The sequence below is a fragment of the Rhopalosiphum maidis genome, chromosome 2, assembly GCF_003676215.2.
Source record: "Rhopalosiphum maidis isolate BTI-1 chromosome 2, ASM367621v3, whole genome shotgun sequence".
NCBI lineage: Eukaryota > Metazoa > Arthropoda > Insecta > Hemiptera > Aphididae > Rhopalosiphum > Rhopalosiphum maidis.
Window position 1 is genome coordinate 74,436,526 of NC_040878.1, and position 27,796 is coordinate 74,464,321.

The window sequence follows — 27,796 nt, forward strand, 5'->3', positions numbered from 1 at the left end:
AGATTACAAGAGTATAAATCGTAAACATTGTTAAAATGGAGTTGTATTCATTTATTTCCATTCGTATTACATACGTCTATAAATATAGTATAAGTATAATATAAATATAATTGTGTGTGACATACTTCTAAGAGTCTAAGACGCTTACAAAGTACGTATATAAGTAGTATTATTAAACATTCAAAGATGTTTGAGCTTTAAATTTACAAAAAAAAAAACCATATGTGTGACATAACATTATTATACAACAAATAGGTATAATAATGCAATACTATTATAATAGTTGTTCTGCACTCTAAACGTTACAAAATATTTTTGGTCATTGAATACACGAAACGTGATAAAATTTAAGGTAAAATTAACACGATCATTATTATGTAAATATACAATGAAATTATGACGTGTATTATAAATTACAATAACAATATTATAGTGTACTTAAAGAAGTATATTTGATTACGAATTACAGTGTTGTTATCATTTTCAATGAGAGTGCTAAAAAAATAAAATCTGAAACAAAAAAACAATAACTGTATATTATTGAAAATGGTGAAGTATAAACATATATTAAGTTTCATCTATCGTGATATATTGTGATCATTAGTGTGGACTCAGTTTGGGAAAAAAATAAATTAATAGTCACAAACCAGTCTTTCCCTCAATCGTTTTTTGTTTTAATTTTGATCTGATATGATCTCAAAATATCATATCAATAATATCTTTAGATTTTGAAATAAAGTTTTAATATATTATTGTTTTTTTTTATTGTTAATAGGATCGTTAAGAACAAATAAAAAAAAAGTGAAGATTGAACAGAACAGAAATCAGCAATATTTACTCATTTGAAAAAATTCAATATTTACATTTTATATTATTCGGATTAACACAATAAATAAGCTCCACTTAATTTTTTTTTTTTTAATGTCATATCTATTTATATGTTTAAACAATTGACTTGTAACAGAGTTAATTACTGCACGCATAATTTATATGTAAACAATATGACAAGTGTGCACTGTAGGAAAATGTAATAATATATTTTTGTGCAAGTACATAATATGTATATTGTTGAAATGTTGACCACAAGTAAACATATTATTATATATGACTATTATGTAAATAATACCTTTAATATGTGAATATTGTTTGTCATTTTTCTTGTTTTTTGGTCTCAATACTTGGTGCTTTGGATAATTGTTTGTCTGATGATTTCTGACGTTCTACTTTGCCTTTAGAAACATAATAAAACAAATTGGTTTTTATTAAAATTCCAAAATTGTAATATGTATCTATTTTGGTTGAAATATATATATATAATAATATATTAATTGATTAATCTGTTCAAATATGGAACAATCAGTAAATTTGGTATTTGAGGAAAATAAGATATGGTTTACAGAGTGAAGAAACCATCCACTGGAGAAACTATTTGACTTTAAATGCATAGTCTATAATTTATTCATAATATTATTTTCGCAAAAAAATATTACATTTGACTAAGTATTTTATAAAAAATTAAATTTGTATATCATTTAGAAATCTAAGTTTACATAATTCAGGTCAAGTGCTTATAAACATTTAAAATATATATTTGATACATATTTTGTTTATTGTATACAACATAATATTCACTTTATTATTAGTATATAGTATAGTGCATCTATTATGTTCATACGATATCTATATAATATTACAACGTAAAATAGACATAAAATACATCCATAAAAGCGTTATTCAACTGTTATCATAGTAATTTGATATGGTATTGTTCGAGTAAGGGTGAAAAATACGATACTAGTGAAAATAACATTTCTATACGATACCAATCGCCTAGGTTAACGTCCAGTGCAGGTTTTCATTATTCATAAATAATATATATTGAATAATGTTGACAGTTTTGTTTTATGGGCATTCAAGAAATAATACTCGTCCGATTTATGGTTTTCCAGTCGAACATAAATTTAGATAAATACAATAACAGTTAAAATTTTGACTCAACGTCCGATCGACAAATGTAACTAGTTCCCATATACCATTATACCATGCAACTGTGTAAGCTAATTCAAATAACAATTAACAATTCACTTTAATGAAAATCCATGTTATTCATAAGTAATTTCCAATATAAAAAGTTGAATAAACATTTATACGCATATTGCTGATGTATCAACTATGACAGATAAAAATAATCAACAAATCTATTCTAACAAATAGTGGGTAATAATGTAATATAACAATTTAAAAAGTGTTGTAGAGTTGACTGAACATAGGTATTGTATTTTTGTTTATAATATTATACTTATGTGTTTATTTTAATTGTATACCTTACATAAAAGACCATTAATTATTCAATACATAATTAAACAGATCAACAAATCTATTTTTATCAGTTATTTAGTAGAATTTTACCTATATTATATTATAGTATATTAATATTATAATATACCACACACATCTCTACCAATGTAAAAAAAATTGAATTTATTTAACATAATTAAAAAAACTAATAATAAATTCATGATTAACATATTTGGTATTGTCTTATTATATTTTGGAATAGAAAAAATATATTTGAAAATATGTTCATTACAATCTTTTAGATTTTAGATAATAAATATTCATGATTCAATTACAATTTTAAGTAGTTATTTTAAATTGTATTCACATAATTAATTAAACAATTATACTTATTTGTTTTAAGTTCTCTAATATATGTTCCATTATGTAATATAGTTTTTAATAATTAATGCCTATAATGCTTATATGTGTCTTTATAATAATAATTACAATGTTTTTTAATAACTCTGCGTATTATAATAATATTTATTTCGTTCAATTTCAAATTGTGACTCGTTTTGTTTAGAAATTATTTTAATTATAGAGTACCTGAGTGCAATTGTAATTTACTTCCAAGATAGGCACATTTAATGTAACAATTTACACAAACAGAAAAACATTTTACATTTATTTGTTTATAGAATAATAACTGCGTAATTAATAAATAATAATAATCTGAATTTCTAAACGTATATGAATGTCACATTCTTTGCACCCTGAAAAACATCAGTAAACATGCATGTGCACACACACACGCACACACCTGAATTCCACAAATTGCTCATGTTACCTTGACCCAACATTAAGAAATTACTTCACCTACATTATCATTTCTACGCATCATCAAAATAAAACACATTACTGGATTGTAAACTCCATCGTTTTTGTAATACTCATATAAAACAAATATCACTTTGATTACAAAATCAAAATAATATAGGCTATTATTATTATAAAACCATTGTAAAATATTATACAAAACAGATGAAATGTATTTTATTTTAAGACTTTTACAGGTCTTACTGCTTAATTGTAATAGAGTAAAAACATAAATATTACTAAAGAAACTGAATCTTATCCCTTTGGTGATTTATTAGTTATCAATTATTAATAAAATTATAATATTATCGTTCATAACTGCTTATATTGTGTTTTTATTTAATAGATAAGTTGAATAAGTAATTTAAGTCTTTCATATTTTGTTATTATTTTTAAGATTCGTGTATATAATATGACATATTAAATTGCTTGGCGTATAAATTATATTAATAGTATGGTCATAACGATTATTATTTTTTTCGAAACAAGGATTCTGTATAATATGTGAACATTTTGTTTAAATGAGACGTATAACACTTCAGATATAGAAAGTGTGTTACATTACTTATAGTTTGATAATAAATATGTATGGTATAAGTCTTACGATGCGCTGGGTCGTTTGCATGCTAACATTATCATTCTAATGACCTTTTAAATGCATAAAATATGATTTTGAGTACGGATTGTTGGGACGTCATGATTTTTGAACATCACGACAGGACAGTCAAGTATTAACAATATCATATCACAATGTACGAAATCGTTTAGCATAATATTATTTTTAATAGTCGAAAAATAACTTTATCGTTTTGCATGATCTTGTATTATTTTTCAACATAGATACGACTATTTGACTCCTTGATTCGAGACCGTCCGCAATAATCGTCCAACTATATATGTGTCATTAAAATAGAGGGCGAGTGCATATTATAACACGTTATTGTGATGTGTACGGGGACGATAAACTTTCGCGGTTAATGACAGTATAGTGTATACGTATACGATATTAAATGGCAACGAAAGCGGAATAATAGTCATGAACCGTACAGCGACGTCGTTAACTATATTATATTGTAATAAAATGAGGAATCACTAGGCGATCTCGGACAAGGGAGTGAGAGCGAAAAAAATTGACTAGTTGACGCGTATTGGATTTTAGTGCCCACACATGATTGATGGAATACAATAACATTAATACCTATACTGTGCGACCGTCGTCATTATTATTAAATTTGTTGTCATCGTCGTCGTGTGTGCAGTCATGTCCACTTACAGGTATCCGATTCCGGCGAGACGCACAGTAAATAACAACAACATTATCATCGTCTTATCGTAACAATATATTATTATTATTATTATTAGATATACACTCACTGTTTTGTTTTTTCGCCATATGTCTAGCTTTGGCCCTCTCCACTTCCTGCATGGCGACGTTCGGGAAGGTGCCTGCGAACAAACATATTTACAACAACAGTTGCAACGAGTGAAATAATATAATAAGGTCATGAGATAATATATTATTATGTTTTCCGAGAACGTAATTACAGTGGTGACTTTGAAAATCATGGGTTTGAGGACGAATATGTGCGCTCATAACAAGTCCTTTATGAAGGATGTGCGGATTGGTGGTGTGTGATGAGGAGGGGGTGAAATATACGATTTACAATAAAGGAAAGACCGGAGAGATATTCGTTACCTATACATTTACCTATTGTACCTATATTATATAATATCATAATATTATCATAAAGTTTCACTATGTACCTCTCTTGCCACCCAGCGCGGACGGTCCATAGTTATGTCTCCCCGTGGGAGACGACGAGCTCAACCAACAGTAAATGGTGATGGCCTTTGATGTACCGGTGTAGCGTCTAAACGTCCGCCACTGTCGGCGGATGAAACGGACACGAAACTCAAATGTCGTGACAAAGGTCTATCGCGAGTCATCGGCAACGGCGGTTGGCGGCAGCAGACGGTCGCATCTCGCAAAGTCTCAGAGTCGCACTGACCGCCGACGCCGTCCGGGGAAGGAGCTGTCGATATGCGCGCGAAACGGTCGTTGAGCGCAAGCGCCACCACCGCCCGCGCCATCGCCGCGAACGCAACCTCCGGACGGCGGACGACGCCTTCGTCGTGTGAGTCTTGTCGTTATATTATGTTGTTGTTGTCGTAAGGAAGACGGTTTTTATTATTGTTATTTTTTTTTTTTCACTCGACCCCTCAAAATGTATGCGCATATAATATTACCGCGATATTGTTGTTATATACGATTTCACTGGCAGACTATTTTTCAAGCAGACATACTAGAATATAATACAATATATACATAAATAGTGTGTGTGTGTGTGTGTGTGTGTGCGCGCAATGTGTATAAATGTACGTATAACAACGCTCCACGAGAGCAAATGCGCTGTTATTATGATTTCGTTTAATTTAGTTTTGTCCATTTCTGAAGATCCTCACTCACACTACAGTAGATAAAAACAATATTATCATCGTACCAGCGAGTACAATACAACGTTGACTCCATCATTCACTGATATTGTATTATGTTTATCATTATATTATTTTTTGTTATTGTAAGTACCTACCAAATGGTCTCACAAATCGAGTGGTTTGTATCTCTTTTCCTTTCGTCGTTTTTCTCTTACCGGTCAGATCAGAATAAATCATTCTTTGTCCAGTTACACCTCACTACCACCGTCAAACTCTAATCGAAAATCGTTTACTGTATTTATACGTGTAAGCATTTTTAACCATCGTTTGTACATAAATACTGTTATCATTATAAAAAAATATCGTTTATAATAATATCACCACTTTATTTATGTTTTTTTTTCTTACTACACTCATATTGCAGCGGTTCTCAACCTTTTTATATTCGCGTACCACCTACACAGTTTGAATATTTTTACGTGCTACCCCTGACCATTTTTTTCCTTATCAATAATGTATACGTTTATGTTATATGTATAGGATTATATTTTATTAGGAATTACAAAATGACGGCAATTAAGTATTTAATGCACAAAAAGAAATTAAATTAAATTAAATATGTACAATATTATTATTATTATTATTATTTATTATTATTATTTATTATTATGATTACAAACGACCTCCACACCACCAAATAAACCAAACAATAATTAATGTTAATAATAATTCATTCCATTTTTTTTTTTATAAAGACAGATTTTCTGCTTTCCGCGTACCACAGATTGAGAAGCTCTGTCTTATTGTATTTAAGAAATAAATTACTAACTATCTATAAACAGAAAGTAGCGTCATCGCTATGTTTATAATAATTAATAGAGTAGACAGGGAAAAACAAATACAGTCGTCGACGATCCTCTTAAAGATATTTCTTATCATTTGTATTACATTCAATGATTTCAAATACTTTTGTATTCAAGTGTATTTATATATAACAGCTATCAAAGAGGCTACTGAATATCATCTCATTTCCGTACGAATTTAACTAAATTTCAAGTCTTAGAATCGAGTATTGTTGTACTTCTTAAGTCCTTGACAATGCTTGTTTGCCATCAGAACGTATTTACCAAGAGGATAGAAACTGTATGTTATTTAAGTGCCACCTGGTTCAAGGAATTATTAATATTATCTTTTGTATGTGATATAAATGCTGTTCCAAAAATAAAATTAACTGTATCATATCAATAAACCAAAATTTTGTTTTATTATTTTTAATAATATACAGGTATAAAATATAAATGTAGGTATATTTAGTTTTATATCAGATTATATAATATTATAAATCAGCCATTGCTATCATAACAATACAATGAGTAAAATTGTATACAAAATATTTATTTCAAATTCAGTGATTTCATTTTAAACAATATATAAGTCTTCGAACTGTTTTATACTGAATTCTATATAAAAATAGCAAAACATGGTCAAATTGTATATTTTTGACAGTTTTGGTATCTTTCTACAATTTAAATATTTAACTTAATATTGTGAATACAATTTATCAATTCAAAAAAAAATTGGACAAATTCTATACGAGAAATTTATAACGAGTTGCTGATACTCGCCAGGCACCAGCAATCATTAAATTATCACCTAACCGAGTAAAATTATTTTTCAGCAGAACATAGTAATTATTCATAATATATTGAATGAGTAACCTGTCATTTAAAAATTAACTCTAAGTTGACTTCAACGAATTTCTTTTTTTTTAAATTTAATTTTTGATTCTTTATTATGTACAAATAGTTTTGATACTTTTAAAGTTTTAAATATAATATTATGTCCTGTGTTAAGAAATCCAAAAATTACTCATTCGATAGAGACTTAATTTACCGTAAATACTTGCAAATTCTTGATTTCGCTTAATTAATAACATAACAATACTTTAATAATACATAATTCATTTTTAGATTTTAGATCGTTGTATAAAAAACTAATTCATTTAACACACGTATTACTAGCATAAATAATAGCAAAAAAATTCTAAAAATAAATTAGGCGACACAATTTTCGAATTCTCATCAATTTTACTGTATATTTTTCATCGATATCGTCGGATTTCGACCTACTTCATGAATTTCAAACTTAATATTTTAATCCGGATAAAATTTAACATGAACGTGTTAAACACGCAGTTATTAGTATTCCATCTAATATTAACGGCGTGGTATAGTATACAGATAATATGTATGCATAAATGTAGGAAACTCCTTTATCGGATATATCCACGATGATCTAAAATGAAACGAAACGTTACTATAATTATTGTACAGCAGTCCTCAGAAAACAAGATTTTAGACTTGTAGAGTGAGAGTTAAGTCGAAACGAAATATGAATGAGTAATGTACTAATGTGGTATCGTCGTCTATGTAGATTAAATAAAGCTGGATAGTGGACATGATAACGCTGATAATTGATATTTTTATAGACATTAGGAATGACACTCTAGGCGAAGATAAACTAAAAATTTATAAAATTTATCCATTAAAATGTGATTGTATTTTCTGGAAACCTGATATTTAAAACTACGTTCATAATAATCTGATAACAATGCAATAAAATTTCGGTTAGAATTTTTTCTCTAAATTAATACATTTTGAATCGTAAACATTTTAGTAATAGTAAACATGTTTATATAAATCTATATCAACATATTTTTGGATTTATTCCATTCTTAGTATTTATATTATTATGTTTACATGATAAGAATGTATTCAAATGTATTGTTAATATAATTTGTTTACAATTTTTTTCAACTTAATTTTTAATTTTTTAGTTTTTGCTAACAGTTATTTTAATAGTTAGGTATAACTAAGAAATTCTAACGTGGTTTTAAATATTATAAAATCAAAATTTAATATTATATATTTATATGTATATACAAACCTATAAAAACCTTGTATTTATGCAATTTAAATAAAAACATTTGTTGGAGCTTTAGATGAAACTAAAAAATATCAAATAAATAAAAAATTTACAATTTTTCAGAAAATGTTTTTATTTATAAAAATAAAATGTTCTGTAGCTATACGTATAAACGGATCGTTAAGGTACTTTTGAAAGAAGTTAAATTTGTACAATAATTCATTATGCATGGCAATTCTTACATTTAGATTATTTATGAATAGTTCTGGTACAGTATTTTTTTTAATTTTCTAAAAGTTTTATTTTTTAGACTTAGCCCCTTTCATAAATTAATAAATCGCATATTATGTAACGTTATTTACTGTTTTTTAAATTATTCTATTTTGATACACTTTTTGTATTATATAATGCAAAATATCGTAAGATATTTTATAGTAATTTGAATTGTTCTTTTATATAATATTTACTTGTTCGTAAATTATATGCATATAGTGCCAATTGTAAAATATTTATAAATTTATCCAAACAGTTTTTTGGTGTAAAACAATAAAAGTGAAAATAGAAATATATTCTGTTAAAATGTAATGGTAATTTATAGATTGACAAAATCTATATGCTTTATATCGTATTGTAACGCCTATGATGCGCTAGTTTATTAATTTCATCTTATGTTAATTTATTTAAAAAAAAAATATTTATTGTTTCTTTAGAATTCTTTAGAGTTGTAAAAGAAAAATAAAGTATATTCTAAAATACTTTTAGTATGCAAACAAAATAAATAAATATTATTGACAAAGCATAAATCATACAATATTGAAAGTCAAAACATATAATAGTACAGAGGTGGCCAGCAAGAAGAGACTCGTGAGCCACTAAATATATTAGTAATTATGAGAGCCAAAATATAAAAATATAAAGTCACACATTAATATAAATATACATAAATTCATATTAAAATTTTTTTTTTGTAAAAATGTTACGATAAGATGCGAGTCGCAAAAGTCTATGACGCAAGCCGCGGTTTTGCCACCTTTGTAATAGTAATATTATGTTATCAAGTATCATAATATCGAAGCAGTTAAAACTCGAAACAAATTTACTTAATATGATATTTTTTAGGTCATATTATAAAAGATACAAAATGAGTCTACAATAAAGTAAGTCATTAAAACACAAAACGTACATTATTCAAAAATACCGACAGTACACGTATAGTTAAATCCAGTTAATTGTATAACATATAGAATATATAACACTTTAATGATATTAGTAAATTTAGAAACTATATTGTATTAGCAATGGAAAAAATGTAATTAAGGTAATTGAAATTATTTAATCGTTTAATATTGTTCAAATGGGTTTTTATGTTTATCGAAATAATTGATTTAGGTGACTGAAAAAAACATTGCGTTTTAATTAACACAATATAAGACTAAGCCTACTATATTATATACTAATTAGCACACGTGCATACTGCATATACTTGCGTACCTACAGTACTGCGTAGAGTATGAGTATGGTATTGTGATTTGTGTTACATCGGATCATTAAAACGTTAACCGATTTACCTGACTTCTATGTGAACATTTTACTAAGCCGCGAATATGGACAATATATATATATAATGGTTATTGAGCTATTATAGTATATTGTTTAATGCCCGATTTACGTTGCTCGATATCATATTTCGACAATTAAAGATTTTAACGGTTGTCTGAACATTTGTGATTATACAGACGAATTCACAAGTCATATTATGCTCTGTCCGTTTCAAAAAACTTTACTTAATTAACATTTTGTTTATTATAGTCTATGGACAAACATATTTCATTGGGTTTGCATAATTATTGTTTTACGAAACAAACGATATTAAATCGTACGTTAAAAAATTATTAGTTTAATCTATTAATTTCATAGTAATCGTACGGGATTAATCCGTACATAATTACAAAAAACATATTATTTTACGTTATAGTTATGAACCATGAACTGTTTAAATGTGTATTGATAATATTTGTTGCGCTTAAAAATAACGTATTTTTTTTTTTATGTTAGAAATTTAATTAAAAAATATGTTTTACAAAAAATCTTAATTAGGCTAATCTGTGCGTGTAGTGTCCAGTTAATGTTCAGATATGTATATTATGGAGCAGGTATAATGTTTTTTTTTTTTTTTTGTAGAACGCCTCGGTAAAATTAAAAAACAGTTTGACGTCTATTATAATATAGTACATGGTTTTAAGATTAAAATTTGCTTGTTATAGGTAGGTTAACGGAAATTTTTAAATGTAATGAATGTTATCTTGCGTTAAATGAAAACAATGAATAGACATTCAATTGACATTTTTCTGGTAATTATTATTATTTTTTTTACATGGTATTGAATTAATCACTATTAATTTTTGATGATAATTTGATTGTAAAATTCTTAAATACAATTTTTTTTTTTTAAAAATCAATATTTGTTCCATGATATAGGTTTTATTAAAAACAAAAATATAATAATTTATACTAAATTTCATAATTATATGTGTTATGGCTAGAAAAGCGTAAACAGACTTCTCACAGTAACACAAAATATACATCGCGACGGCTGATTATTAATTTGACTATCATAATATAATTATTTAATATAATATGATACCATATAAGATAAAATCCAATTTCATATTGTTATAAGTATTTTTGTGTTCAGTGTGTATTGTCATAATTTTTTTTCCTTAATATTAAAAATGTATAAATCGTTTGATTATTTCATTTTAAAATTTTTATCCTCTATTTTTTAGACTATTTTACGCGAATGTATAATTTATTTAAAATTAGGTATGATATAATAATTAATACTATTTAAATATCATATTACAAATAATAGGTTATTCTTCTATTCAAAATCAAAAAAATATATAGGTACAATCGTGACATAGTATATATTTTTATTAATTTATATTTCCTCCAAAAATGTCATGAAATCATCACATATATTTACTTGGGTACCACCATTACTTAACAAGTATCTTATTATGTTTAAAAATTATCAACGTTGTGTTGAATAAGTATCGACAAATAAACAAGTGAAAATTATTTGATATTAAAAGCCAAGAGTATTTATCAAATATAATAGTTTACAATTTTACATTTTGCTATTTATGACCTTCATTTTGTAACATTCTTATTCAATTATTCAAATATAAATATCATATAAACCATATTTAATTGTTTTTAAGTTTCAGGTACAAATTATGGCAGTGATCATAACACCATAAATGCAAATATTCTATTTTAGTTTGTTTATGTTTTTCATGATAAAATATAAATATTTTCTCTTCTACATAATATACCTATAGTTATATACTTATATAATACATATCGAATACAAATAATACATATTATGCGCGCTATTTCCAATACTCTGGTTTAATTTATTCACATCCGTAATAAGTTTAGTTTGTTACATTCAATATCAAAAATGGTATACCATTATACATATTTTATAATATATATTACTATTGCGTCATATGTATACCCATAATAGGCGCAATTAGACCAATATTTTTGGGAGGACCTACACAAATAGTGAAGGGTTCACAAATAACTGGAAACGCAATAGTTACTTATGTTGGTCGATCAATATATGATATAGTACAAAATGTTTTAGTTAATGATGATGTTTACTTTAAAATAGTGAAATGTTAATAGAAAAATGTTTTCATTTTTGGGGGTGTACAAATCAGCTGTATGCCACCCTATCTTCGCCAATGGTCATGCCTATCAATGCTGCCGAATAATAAAAAAAAAAAAACTGACGAAACAATTATAATATAATCATTATGTAGTCAATCGAGATTTTTAAAAAGCAAATCGTTACTAGTTGCGCAACGTTGAATTTTGTTCGAACGTTAAGCGTACGACGACTGTATAGGTAGGTAAATTCGATTGGTCGAAAAACGAATGCAAAGCTACTTGGTACATTAGGACATTTAATACATTAGTTACATTAAACTCGTATGTACAGGTACCATCGTCTACCGGTTGACTTGTTGCGTGTGCGATGCAGTGCACGGATAACGAGACAATTATTATTATAATAAAATTATTCTAAGAAAATAATCGTGGTCATTGATCGTTTCCACCGGATTTCGAAATGTGCAGTAAGACACGTCCCGCGGATTTCCAACCGACCGAACGCGTCGTAACAGTGTCGGCTAAAATGAAAAGTAATAAAAAAACGCACACGCGACACAGACACACACACACACACACACACACAAACACACACACACATACATGATTCGGCGGTATTCGATAACCGGATATGATGTGGTCGCGTACGCCGTACCGCTGGCTGTACAAGTGACGCAGACATACACGCGCCATCGCGACCACGTTCTTTGACGACTTCCAATCGCTTTCGAGACACCGGACCGTCGATTATTATTATTAAACGCCGATTTATACCAGGAGGTACCTATATATATATATATAATAGGTACCAACTCGTCGATGATTACCGTATGACCAGTGTAACGTCTGTTGATTTCGGTGTATAATACGTTATAACTTACTGCCCTAAACTGCTACTAAACCGTCCGAAAAAACGCAAAAACAATAATAGCCAGAACTCTGCGCGTTATGGCACTAATGACAACAGACGATTCAATTAATAACGCATTACGTAATCATTTTTATCGACCATTGTGTTGATATCGCTATCTCCAGTAACGGATATACAATATAACGGACCTATGCGTCACCTAGTCGGAGTAAATTTTTTCTTCACGTGATAAAATATAAATTAAACAATGATATTCAAACGCCACGACACTCGAAAATACCGCGATGTAGGTACATTCATATCTAATTTTTAATGGCATTTAAATTTCTATAATCGGTAGGTATGTCTTATTATTACGTTCATTATATTACACTCTCAACCCATTTGCATTCGAGTAAGATAATAATATATGCATCTATAATTCTATTAATGCATTAAAGATGTCCCAAGAAAAGTATTAAATTTTTCAACCTGTTCAAAAATAATAACGACATCGGATTCCATGAATATTTTGTCAAAAGAAAAAATTTCAGCACTTAATTTTCATACTGATATATTTATGATTCGTCGAATAAAACTAAAAGCAATATTTAAAACTGTCTAGAGTTCAATGATTTCACATTAATTGAGTTAGTGTTCACACTACCTAATATAATAAGTAATTATTTATGGTTTGATTTGAATAGGTTATCGGAAAGTATAATTAAAACCACATATAAATACATAAATACATTTTTTATGGTTCAAAATTTTTAATTAACATAAATTAATGTAAAAATGAAATATCTACTACATTTTGGCATGCTTATAAATTTAAGAATAAATGTAAAAAAAAATTGTAAACACCACAATAATTGATTTTTAATTATCTATTTTATGGAATGCAATAGCAATGATTAATTATTTACTTATAATTAAATGTTTTAATATTAGTTTTTCCGTAATTACACACAGAATTTCTTTAAATATTAAATAACTTACATATTATAATAAATATCGTAGTTTTATCTATAGTTTAAAAGGTTTAAACGAATAGTTTAGGGTGGATATCATTACTGTTGATGAAAAACATTTAGACGTTTTTACGAGAATATTAAATCATAATAACTGATTTTATATTGCCAACATTTATTACATACATCAAACTATTATTTTATTTTTGGATTAATTATTTAAATAGCCATTAGTGTTACAGTAAAACAACGTTGATGATAAAATAACCAGCAGGGAAATAATTGTTGTAACCTGTTTAAGTTTCATGAATCAATTATCAATATACCCCATGTTGGGAACTTTAAATTTGTTTAAAACCTCTCCTATTGTTAGTATTTATTCAGGAACATTATATAATTTATACCAAAACACAAGATTTTAATTTATCTAGTAATAATATACATAGTTATAGTGCTATACCGTACGTAGAATTTCCATTTGAGACGCAGCCAATTTATTACGATAAATCATATCGTAAAATAATTACAAGTTTTAACAAATTCACTGATTATTTACGCTATCAGCACCACAATAAAAGTGAATTTGTATATGATTACTTTATCAAAAACAATTTTTAAAATTAAATTTTATTCTATTCATTGTTGGCCATGGTCATATAGATAAAAAAAAAATATTTCGATAATAGCGGATCCATTAATGATTCCCAATTCATAAATTAATCAAAATGTACAAACACTCTTGTAAAGAAAAAATTTATTTGTATCTTATACCGATTATATCAAAACAAATTAACATTCTGTTTAATATTAGTTTAACTATACGTTATACGCGTATAGTTGGATGTAATGGGTATACATTAAATTGGACTGATTTAAATAAAAATGTCTATTGTGTTAGTATGTACCTACTTCCACCTAATTGGCTAACATGATTAGTATTATAAAAGATATTTTTTAAAATTTCGAATTATATGATAATATTAATACTGGTGGGTGTACAATAAAAGTGTTATTTATGTTTCCCTTTTCCAGTAGGTTAAGCACTTAAAAAATCAATAGAAATAATATGTTAAAATCGTATTCAATTCTATAATAACAAAATATTAAAAACGTAGGCCATAGAACCTCACTACAAACTGCGTAAGATTATTTCAAGTTTATCCAATAATTATAAAAGTACTAAAGTTTTATTAAAAATAATCTCTTTCTTACATATATTTAAAAAAATTAGATAAAATAGCAAAAAATAAAAAAATAGAATAAAAATAGACATTTTTTGTTTGATTTTTATTTCAAATTTTAACTGAATTAGGTACAAGCTAAATAATATTATTATATAATATTACATTGTAATGGTACATCTAAAATTCTAAAGAATATGAATGGAACCTAAAAACTTTCGACGTAGCACATACGCTGTAGTAGTATAATAACCCACTGATTTCAAGGCCCAAAAACATAGAAAAAAAATTTGACCACACGATGGTATAAAAATGAATTGACACGTTTTAAAGACGTAGATATACAGTGACTCATTATACGCCTTAAATAATGATGAATTTACTAAAATTCTTTATTTTTAGAATTCTTTCTCGTATAACATCTACAAAGACCATATTTTAAAATTATTGTGATTGTTCTAATCAAGACTCCCATTCGAATATCAAATGTTCAAATGATAACTTCCCTTTTTACTGTAAATTATTTGTTGGATAATGATTTTTAAAACTTGTATATACCTTTTTCAAAATTGAAACGATTAGTTTTTCTATTATTTAATTGTGATGTATGCAAAAATTAAATCCCTTTAAACAGTTAAAAAAATATAAAATGTACATAGTACCGTACTAGTATTTATTATACTTGGCTTATTTTTAGAAATAATATAACTATACAATTGATAAAAATATTTATTACTTGAATTTTCAAGTCATCATTATTATAGCACTCATGTATTCTGCACTCATCATCATGGACTTATTAAATAACTTAAAAAACACTCATTAAAATTTTAATTTCGACACAACATTTTCAAAAAAAATATTTATCAAATAATTTTAAGTTAAAAATTAGGGTTTTAAATAAAATATAGAAGTTATTGACGCTAAAATCACAATAATTCATATAGTGTACGACCTTATGTATATTTAATAATTCCAAAAAATCAGATTCGAATTACTACATTATCGAAGAAAAAAAGAGTTTATAAGCAAACTTTGGGAATCACCTGGTACAACAGTAATAAGTAGCTATTTATCTTTACAGCAGAAGTACAGATCACACTCACGAAAAAAGTATAAGAATAATAACGTCATCGTCGACAACATTATTATTAATAATAATAATAATAATATGTCCGTCGGTCGTAATCAATCGTTACAAATATTTACATCGCGTCACGCGGCGTTTTGCAATATTCGTATCGAAACAGCGCGTATAAGCCCCAGCCCGAGACGGGCGCGAAGAAGCGTCTTCCGCGTACACGTAGCATTGTCTAGCGGAAAATTTACCGGTATTTCCGGTATGCGCGCGGTCGTTTTCATGCCGTTTTCGGATACGACCGACATCACGCACACACTCGCAATACCGGTTGCTCGTGGTTTCCCCGCGGTATATCCGGCTGGGCATAGATAGTATAATATAGTAGTTATATAGTCCGCGACGCGTTTGTATGGTTAATATTACGGTGCACCGGAGTTAAGTAGTGGTAGTAATAGTAGTAGTAATAGTACTTGTAGTAGTAGTAGTAGTAGTCGTCGTCGTTGTAGTAGTGGCAGTATAATATAGTAGTAGTAGTAGAAACGGACTATAAACGGTCAACCAAACCGGCCAGGAATCGCGTACCTATAGCGTGTGTGTGAATGTGTGAGAGAGTCGTAAGTGAGTGTGTGAGCGTGAGTTGTTCAATGAATGGATATGAGTTCAGTACGTGTATGGACACTGGGCACGCGCACACGACATTACACGCCGAACCGCTCGACCGGCGTATCGCATTCGCAAAATCCATTGCAATTTTATTTCATAATCGTTATTTGATTTGATATTAATTTTTAATTTTTAATTTTATTTCTGTTCACGTCCGTACAGTTTTTAAAAATAGTTTTGTTTTTCGTACAACTAAAAAAAAAAAAAAATAATTCTGTCGATTAGGTACGCGTACGTGTTGCACAACGCGCGGCGACATATCTCGAGTGCGTCACGGACGGACGAAGGTTTCATCAATCGTGTTACAGATAATCGTGTCGGTCGGTGGGACTTTCGTTCGTTTGGATCGCTCTCGCAACCGTCTGCAGAAATTTTGTTTCGTTTTATTTTGTTCTTCTCACTATCATAATGTTCAGTGACACACAATATTAACATTATAATATTCTATTCGTGTAAGTGTAAATCATTATTTTAACGCTCAGCCAATCGCCGAAGACCAAAGCTTTCTCGACTCAAACGGATATTCCCAAGTGTAAGACGATGAAAGTTCTTTTAAAAATGAAGTTGTTATTATAACGCTACAAAATGAATTTAATATGTTACCTACCATTATTGCTATTTTATTATACACTGACTCGTTAAGATAAATTATTTTGTTTATATATTAAATTTGTGTTTAATTATTAAACGCTCCACATATTATTTAGTTGTAAACAAATATAATATCAACAAAATCTAATGATTACGTAATTTTTAAAGTATTTTTAAATTCAAATCTGATTTGGACTTTTTAGTTTTTGGAACGCAAGACCAAATGTCCAATGTAATTTTATATTTTAAAGCTTTTTTTTTTTTAACTAAATGGACTCACAATATTATAATAATTTCCCATTTAGTATTTACTTTATCGCGTCTTTATTTTACAACAGAATTCGATAAAAATATTTCTGTATATACGTTACGGCCGTTATGCTATCTCTTACGGTTGCCAGTGATGAGAATAGTTGATTTCGAGATGTTTTTTTGTATTTTATTTGGACTTTGAATTTCTTGATTACCGTGTTCAAATGTGTACTTATTGTATTTAGTCTAAAACTCTAATGACCTATTTTTGTACGAATTTCCATACAGGTATAGGCTCTAATATGAATTTGATTATTATTTATATCGATTACAAACACTTAAACTTCGAACACTTCACACGCATCGTTGAACAATAACCGTGTAGAATAGAAACTATGACCGAATATTGTTGTCTCGTATTTACCTTTAGGTACGTTATTATTATGACCGATAACGGTAATTAATAATAATGATTGGAACAAAAATTAAGTCACGTTGAATGTGTATTAGTTTTTATTGGTATTTTTGTGTACGCGTTTATATTTTTAACGACTGTGTTGCATGCATTATTACATTAAAATATGTTAAGCTGCTATTAGCCAATATTTACGATCTGCGGAAGTGCGCGTGCGCGCGCGCGTGTCTTACAACACGATTTTCCCAATAACTACAGCAGTTGAAATATTATAATGTTTTCTTATCTATTGGAATAAAATATCCCGGAATAATAAAATCACCAAGGAAGTCGTGTTCCACTAGTTACGGGCGGGCCTGCGAGAGTTGTATCGATGTGGGCACGGTGGTACAGGAGAACGCCGAAGACGGTTGGCTGCGGCTGCGGCGGTGGCATTCGGTTTATCGCGACCGGCATCGGCTTATCTGAATGTCAATGTCCAAAGACGGTTTATTCCACCTTCTTCACTCATCGTCTGGTCTTCTCCCACCCACAGGCCGGCGTTATCGCTTCGCCCGGCTCGTCCGTCGACACCGTTGTTCGCGATCCGTTCGAGAAAGTCTCGAGTCGCGAACCGACCGTTTACCCACATTCGCGGTACATAACATTTTGGTAATAAATTACTGTAATTTTCCGTTTTCGTCGTCACCGCCAACCCGGTAATATTATACGTTATTCCTGTAAAAGTAATTGTAGGACAGCGTAACCATAATGGGACATTCACTGCGATTGATCACATACCTGGTGCCCAGCCACCCCGTTGAGTTGTACGAGTGCATCGCCCATTTCCTGGAAGAACAGCTTCACGTCAGCGCGACGCTCGTCTACGAATCCAGAGACCCCATCGACCTGTACAACGACGACCGTCCCGATCCTTTTTGTCTAAAAGAAGTGGACATAGGTACAGAAACAAAAATAATTATTAATTAATAATATAATATTATATTTTAATGTTTGTTATTATTCGATCAACTAAAATAAGTGAAATATAATAATAATAACAATATGCACATTTAAATTAATAATTTGGAAAAAATTGTTAAAATTAGATGATAAAATGTCAAAAGTAATGCATAGTAGTGTTGTGTATATTATGTAATCGTATATTAAGGCACATTTATTGTTACTCAATACAATTATTATTTATTTTAACGAAATCAGAAAAAGCCGTTAACGCGTACGTTGTTGGGAATCTGTTGTTTGGCTTCATCAATGTTAACAACGGAACGGATATAATATTATTTAGATAAAAACGTTTCATGTTCGGACAGCGTTCACGAACATTTGTGATATTTAGTTTTGCATAAACGCTAATTTTTGATGAAATATTTTACTGTATCATACTCGTTTTCTCGTAATAATATCGTGTTATGATAGTTTTTTTTTGAATGAACGGCTATTGTAGTACATAAAAATTAAATTATTTATTATATTTTCACACACATCTAGTTACAGAGCAATTGATTTATTTTATTCAGTGAATGCCTTAACGCAGTTTTATTGATAACAAAACGTGTCAATACAATTTTACTATGCATGGTTAATCACGTGTTTAATAAATGTGCATTCAGCATGTTCGAAAATAAACCAATAATAGCGATATCAGCAATGAACTTAAAACTTTTGAACTTTGTTATCTATATTAAAATGTGAATTTAAGACCTAATTTTAAGAAATAAAAACACTTTAAACTTTCTAATTTAATTTATTTATAGTATATTTCCCACGATTAAACATGATTATTTTATAATTGGGATTATATAGTTATAAATTGTTTTGAATTAGCAATAACTAATTATAATCAGGCACACTATTCTTCGGGTGATTTATCCGTTAAAATATAGTAATAATAATAATAATTTAATTTATGTATGCCAATTACTGGTTTATCGTCAGCTAGTTTCACCTAGGTAGGTTGGTATATAGGTAGGTAGAAGGTATATTGTTTGTATACATATCGAAAATTCTCCATTGGCAAGATTACGATGTATAAAATAATATATCTTTGACATGAAACTAATATATTTAAATATATTTTGATCAGAAAAAAAACAACAAATTTTATTTGGTCACTGTAAATTATTATTGTGACTAATGCAAATTGTCCGTATATATGTAATGGAAACATTCGTAGTTTTTTATATTTTATGTTTGCACGATTCCAAACAGTAATGTATTTTGAATGAAATATATTTAATGCAATTACGTTTTAGTCATTTTACCAATAAACTGATGCCAAAGCAGCTTATGTATGAACTATGGATCAGCTTTTTTCAAGTAACTTTGAATTAACTTTTTGAACTTTTAATATTTTTTGTATAGGTATTATGTCCTCCTTTACAAACTAAATATGTATTGTTAAAAATCATAATTTTTCATACTCTTATAGCAAAAACAAAATAATCAAATTATCATAAAAATAATTTTTTTTCGTCATTTGAATATAATACATCATTTACAGTTATTATAACATTTGTAATGTTTATGATAAATAATATTATTTTTTTTTGTTTTTATATTGTGCTAATAAAAAAATTTTGTTCAGAATAATTTACATTAAAAAACATAAAAATTAATGTATTCTTTAATGTCATGTAAAAGTTAATTGGTTTACATACCTGTTTTGTACAAATTAAAAAAAAAATAGTAAATATAAAATTAACAATATTTTAAAATGATAATAACATAAACAAAAAATAATATAAGATAAATAATAAAGAACTCTCTATGAATTTGATGCTTATATATTATATACAAACATCAGTTTGAATAATTTATTTAATTTCATCTGTGATATAAAATAACTTCTACAAAATTACTATCTATATTGCTACTTAATGTTTTATTTATAAGATTCACATATTAATGCTTTATATCATTACATAATGTTTATTAACTCGGACAGAGGACATAAATCAATCATCAATCAGTTTCTTTCTTTAATTATTATCGCCATCATCATCGTCATCTTCGTCGTCGTCGTTAGTAAATAATTTCAAATGTTTAATGATCTCATTAAAATAACCAACAATAGTGTAATGCGCTAAAAACGAAATTCTCAATACAAAACGTATTATGATTGGTACGTGCAATCATTTTAAATTTTTTGTTTTTGTGATCAAAATTTTAAATTTTATACTACTTATATAATCGTGGCGACAAATATATACATGTGAAATATTATTATATACAATAATTATGGAAACTGATTAAGACCAACAAATTGTATTTAAAATTTATAGCCACACAATAATGAGTAAATGTTTGTCGATAGTGAAGTGTTTTCGTTTAAATGATAAAACTTATTATAACAGTTGTCGATGAGAATAATATTTTATAGATACTTTGTCGTACTGACTACTGACTGCAATATAACTAATCGAAATATCTTTTGAAGTATTTAATAGATTTGTTTATGCCCGGTGAAATAATATAACACCTACTCACTGCGTCACTTTCTCTGAATATAAATATATAAATGTGCATGTAAAATTATCAATATATAATATTAAAACAGTAACACGGTAGGTACCGATTTACTATAACAATATAATATGTATTACGAATGCAAATAGCTACACCGTTTCCGTGCGTTTTTATGAATAGGTTTTTTGAGCCCGACGCAGTACTTAAAGATGAAAAGGTCGAAAAAAATTGAATTGCTGCCGATTACACCTGTGTTCGTGCATCCCAAGAACACAGCACAAAAACGGGGATACTACGCGGACATTATTATGCACACGGATGTCGAGTTAGCTAGCCCACGATATCAGCGGGACATATTGAAATATAAGCTACGCAGCCAATAACCTTATTGTTTTTGTTTTTTTTTTTGTTTATTCAAACAACCGAAAATATAGGAAAAACGTCAAGTCGTTTCTGGACCTGAGAGGCTGCAATTGGGGATACACAGGAGACAATTCGCTCAGCAGTAGCCTCACCATGCAGAAGTTGCTCAGGGCGCATGGCGAAAACTCGTCGTTTTTCGGCAACACGATAAGTAACTATAATTGTATTACAATTATTATATTTTGCACATTAAATCGCTGGTACAGCAGGGCACATCTGCGTGCGGGCTACAGGTAATATGGCGTGTAAACGTCGAAACGCTTAACGTGTATTGTATTGTAAGGCGACCAAAAATTTGTTTTCTTTCCGTCAATTAACAAATTCAAACTGATTATTATAGCACAAAATATTTAGGTCAGATTTAATAGGTAAGTACGCAATTTTTTTTTGTTTTACACTGGATAAATAATAATAAAAAAAACACATTCCTCGACAATTTTAAACATACATTATCCAACACTGAAAATATTTTAATTATTAATGTATCTATACAATAGTAATATGTGAAATTATGTCTTCATCTTGCATAAAAAAAAAAAAAACATATATGACAATATAATCATAACAAAACAATGTTTGGTCGACAATAATATTATTAGTCACTACTTCAGTGCAGCTAACTCGACAGTAAAACAAATTCTGAAAAAATTGCGTGTCAAGACATTCCAATGGTCATACTATAAATATAACAAGTGCAGGTAGCTCGACAAATAAAACAGAAATTAATTAGAAAATGATAAACACGCATATTATTTTATTGTTAAATATCAGATTCAAAGTACTTGCATTATGAACTATATACTTCATACACTGTCTAAATAAATATGAATGTACCTGTCACATTTTAATTACGTATAAAAAAATTAATTATAACTAAGTATACTAAATATTAAGTAATCAAGTATTAATATAGTTATTAAATTTGCATTTCACATACTTAGTTACAATTTTTATTTTAAATTTACATTTGATATTGAAAATAATATTTTGCGATCTTCAATAGTATTGTTTTATTATTATACAAAAAATAGGTATACCTATTTAATTATATTTTTATTTTCCATTCGTGAAATAAGTTGAGATTAAAAATATTACCATTCTTTTAATTTGAATTTTAAAATATTAAAATTTTAAAATATCTGCTGTATAATACTACCTTAATATTACTCCGAAATAATAAACGTAAATCGGGCATTAAATATGCGACCTTATAGTTTTTAATTATTTTTTTGCAACTCAAAATATTTGTAAAATTTAATACAGGACCACATTAAATGTTAAATGAAAAATTACGATGTAATAAAAGTTGATTCATTGGCTGTTTGCTAAACAATGTATGGATATGGATGTATATCAAAAGTTAAAAAAAAGTCATTGCCGATAAAAAATAACATTTTAAAACCAGTTATAAATTTATGTGGAAGTATTTCACATTTAGTCTTCAATGTGATCTATATTTTAATAAACATCTAAACATATTTTACTGAATAAAAACTACCTTACTTTGCACTTGTATATCTTGTATATATAATATTTACGTAGCATATCTTTTGTCACCACTTAAGTATACTATTTTTATAATTGTAATCAAAGAATATTTATATTTTATTAATCTTGATTATCTACAATAATTAAAAAAACATGATCTTATATATATATATATATAGGAATACCTAACAATTTGCTTTTAACTTTTATTCGAAAATATTAATTTAATTATTGCCAACATTGTTTATTTTTATATATCACTCATTGTATTTTGGTCTTACATGGGACATTTTAAAATACATTTATATGTGATTTTCTTTGAAATATATACATTTATATATACATTTTTAATTAGATTTATTGATAATAAAACTTAAAAGTAAGAAAAGTTATTTTCCATCATGTATAGGAATATAAAAAATTTATATACAGTGTCCCGTGAAGATTTACCCATTGCGATACCTCCTGAAATAATGGAGATATCATAATTTTGGTGTTTCAATAAGATTCACAGGGACAAGAACAAAAATATTTCATGTTTTAATTTATTTTAATGTTTTAGTAAAATAGTTAAATAATATTTTTTTTATTTAATTATTTTCAAAAAAATTGAAGATAGCCATTTTGTAGTTCATTTTTCTGAAAATATTGCATTTCAATATTTTAATTTCTTGATTTTTAATATTTTTCTATTTTCAAAAAATAAATTTTGAATTATTTATTTAATACAATAGTGCCAATAGTGGTATCATTGTGATTATATTAAACATGTGGGCGGCGTGCTCGTACGACCTGCAAACGCTTTCAGTGTGGCTCGCAATGTTTGAAAAAATACTAAAAATCAGGAGATTAATAAAATTAAAATATTGAAACGTCAATATTTTCAGAAAAATTAACTCTACAAAATAGCCACCTTCAGTTTTTTTTGAAAATAATTAAATAAAAAATATATTCTTTTAACTTTTTTACCATTTTATTAAAATAAATTAAAACATGAAATATTTTTAGTTCTTGTCCCTGTGAATCTTATTAAAAACCAGAATTATGATACCTCAATTATTTCAAGAGATATTGCAATGGGTAAATCCTCACGGGATACCTTGTATATTTTTTTTACAATATTTTGGATAGAAAGTTCATTTAATTTAAAATAGAAAGTACTTACAACGACAATGACAAACTAATTTATAAACACAGTTCTTTCACTCAATTGTTCATATCGATTATCTTTTTATTATAATGTGGTCTTTAAAGGTAATGGACATAATTAGTCGTCGAAGTAAGTGGTGGTGAGGGGGGGGGGGTAATTAATTTGAATTGTAAAAAAACTGTAATTCATAAGTTAAGTTAAAATGTTTATTATAAAACAGTTAAAAAAACAATACATAGAAAAATTATTATTATTTATGTGTAGCGTATAGTACCTATTTTAAATAATTAGATATAGTTTTTTGGAGATTAATACATTTTTTAGTTATTTATCAAATCACTGCAGTTGACTTATTGGTTGTATGGTTTTTTTCTATTTAAGAAAAGTTGTAAATTAAAAGTTTGATGTGTCTAATACTCTAATTCTCTAATTATATTGATAAATTTACACAAAAATACAGAAGAATACATATGCAAAATCAATGACCACCTACCTATTTGGTTGGTCATTGAAAAACAATTAGTTATTGATTATTATTATTATAGTAGTGTTCTTCTTCAAAAACTTGATGCATAATCTCCACGGTATATTACCTATAATTTTACGTTTGGGTGATAGGTAATCAGTACTACAGTTGTATCTACCTATATATTTTATCACGGCACATTACCTGTTATTATAATACACTTAAAACGACTTGCTTAATTATTGTTTTTTGAGAGTAGAGTAATTATAAACAATAATTATTATATAGTTACTAAATAGTTACAAAAAAAAAAAAAAATCGAGGGGGAGTTCATTAAATGTAATTTTGAAAACATCAGACGTTTTGTATAAAATACTACCACAATTAAATACTCCAAGCATGCAATTTTCATTATAAAACATTTTTTCTTTTTCCTTGTCCATAATTAAACATATATATATATAATTTTTAAATCCTCATATGAGTCTTATGAACCATATTATTTTAAAATCCTAAGATTTTTATAGAATTAAAATATTTTTTTGTTGAAATACGAAATTCTCTATCCAAATGAAAACCACAATGTTTTATTATAAATTATCATAATTTTTTTTTTTTTATGATAATCATATAATATATAAAGCAAAATTGAAATTAGTAGTTCCCGAGTTATTACATTTTAAATGATTTAAAAATTGTAGTAATTAATATTAAAATTTAAAAATTTAAAATTATTAGAACATAGTAAGTACTAGATATATATTATATTGTTCGTAAGCCTATAATTATGAAGTACATTTTCAACAGCAAATAAAATAAAATAATACAGAGACAGCGTCAACAATCCAAAAAAAAAAAAAAAAAAATTAATAATTAATAATTTATTGTTAACTTATTCAAATGTAAACGATGTAGAAGAAATTTAAACATTTTAAAACATGGTTTTCAATAAGTATATCCACTTGCAGTTTGAAAAATTATAATTTCAATAGAATAGTGAAAATACGCATTATTAAAGAATAAAAAGGGGTGTGGGTATCGCTCTGTATAATACACGTGCTAAGCATGTAATGTAGGTACATCGAACCGTAACTTAAGAGTGCGACAAATGTAAATCATAACAATATAGTATATAATATTATAATACATATCTGACAACCGGCGACGTGCGCGTGCGTGTTGCAGAGACCGGAAATCATTTGTTGACAGTGGAGAAGGTGCAAGATAAACAAGTGACCGCCGCAGCCGTTGACTCCGTGGCCTTTTACAATTACAAAAACGTTTTGCACAAGGACTCGGACGACATATATATTTTGCAAAGTGTCGGGGCGCTGCCTCCGTACGCAATCGTCTGCGGAAAAAACTTAAACGGTAATAAACGGTTTGACTTGTCGTTACGTATAATGCGTGCTATTATAACAATATGTTTTTAATTTGGTTCGGCAATACTATCGTTTATGACATTTTTTTTCATATCAAATGTAACGCCCCTTGGACATTTTTTATAAAAAAAAAAAATAGCGTTACAAAACGTCCTCGTGATGATATTATGTTAATGTTCGGTACAGGAGATCTGAAATCGAAAATTGTGAACGCCCTGTCGAAAGCCACAACTACTCGGCAATGGAAAGACAAGTTTGAGAAGTTCGGTTTAATCAAATTCACAGAAAACTCTTCCGACGCATACACTGAACTAGAATTCAACGAGCCTTTGGACGGAAACGGATTATCATCCGTCTATTATTGAAGAGACGATAGTACGCGTAAAATAATTCCATCCTAATATTATCGCCGAACTACGTACCTTTTAATAATCACCGTTGTACTTATTAAGTCTTCATTTATATATATAAATATTATTCCACTTTTCAGAGAATTCAAGTTAAATTATTTATACTAAATTATACATATTATATATACTATTAAAAACTTAAATGTGTATTAACATTATAAATTAATTTGGTTTTGTTGTGACATGTTATTTATAATATTATACAAATTTTAAATCAGCAATTTTTTTTTTTTTTATTTCAACTATTCAATTTATACCAATTAATTATACATAGGTACAATATTTTGTTATATTATAATTAATTTGTATAGTTGATTAATAAGTCTTATGTTCAGGTAATTTTGTCTGCAATATTTGTTTTTAAAAAACTTGTTGGTTGTACAATCAGTATGACTAATATCATCCAATAATAATAATTAATTGTGTTATTGAACTATAATCCGTTCACTGTATTATTATAACCATTCAAATTGAATAGTTTAAATAACATAATAATAATAAAATAATAAAACCAATTGGATTTTATATTTTCAATTTTACGTTTTATTTTTAGAATAAACTGGAAACAGCATATTAAGTACAAATTATGGGAGTAATGAAAATTATAGCTAAACAAATTTATTAGTTAAATGTAATATTAAAATGTACAATATTCTCAATCTACAAATTCAAATTTAATTTTAGTAAAATAATCAAGTTTTTAATTTTTTTTTTTTTTTGTACCTATTTTATATTTTTATCATTGATAAATAATAATGATACATAATTAAACTGTAATAAAATATATTATATTAGCTAATGTTATAA

General features: G+C 27.5%; 1 protein-coding gene and 1 long non-coding RNA gene across 2 annotated transcripts; one reads left to right on the top strand and one right to left on the bottom strand.

The window, feature by feature from the left end:
- Window positions 1-36: 36 nt before the first annotated feature.
- On the bottom strand, window positions 37-5,180 carry LOC113554228. The gene is made up of 4 exons (XR_003405245.1): window positions 4,921-5,180; window positions 4,531-4,602; window positions 1,127-1,229; window positions 37-510 (listed from the first exon to the last, which is right to left on the bottom strand). It is a non-coding gene; the product is annotated as an uncharacterized LOC113554228 (long non-coding RNA).
- A 12,655-nt stretch (window positions 5,181-17,835) lies between these two features.
- On the top strand, window positions 17,836-27,204 carry LOC113553300. Its single transcript, XM_026956562.1, has 5 exons — window positions 17,836-19,145; window positions 21,851-21,995; window positions 22,105-22,244; window positions 26,383-26,568; window positions 26,766-27,204. Exons 1-5 carry the CDS (start codon window positions 18,956-18,958, stop codon window positions 26,942-26,944), a joined length of 840 nt encoding a protein of 279 aa, XP_026812363.1. The 5' UTR covers window positions 17,836-18,955; the 3' UTR covers window positions 26,945-27,204.
- Window positions 27,205-27,796: the final 592 nt, after the last annotated feature.

Coding starts and splice junctions, on each gene's coding strand:
- LOC113553300 (XM_026956562.1), top strand. CDS start 18,956: ATGGGACATTCACTGCGATTGATCACATACCTGGTGCCCAGCCACCCC. Junction 21,996..22,104: donor ATTATGCACACGGATGTCGA/GTTAGCTAGCCC, acceptor CCGAAAATATAG/GAAAAACGTCAAGTCGTTTC. Junction 22,245..26,382: donor GTTTTTCGGCAACACGATAA/GTAACTATAATT, acceptor TGCGTGTTGCAG/AGACCGGAAATCATTTGTTG.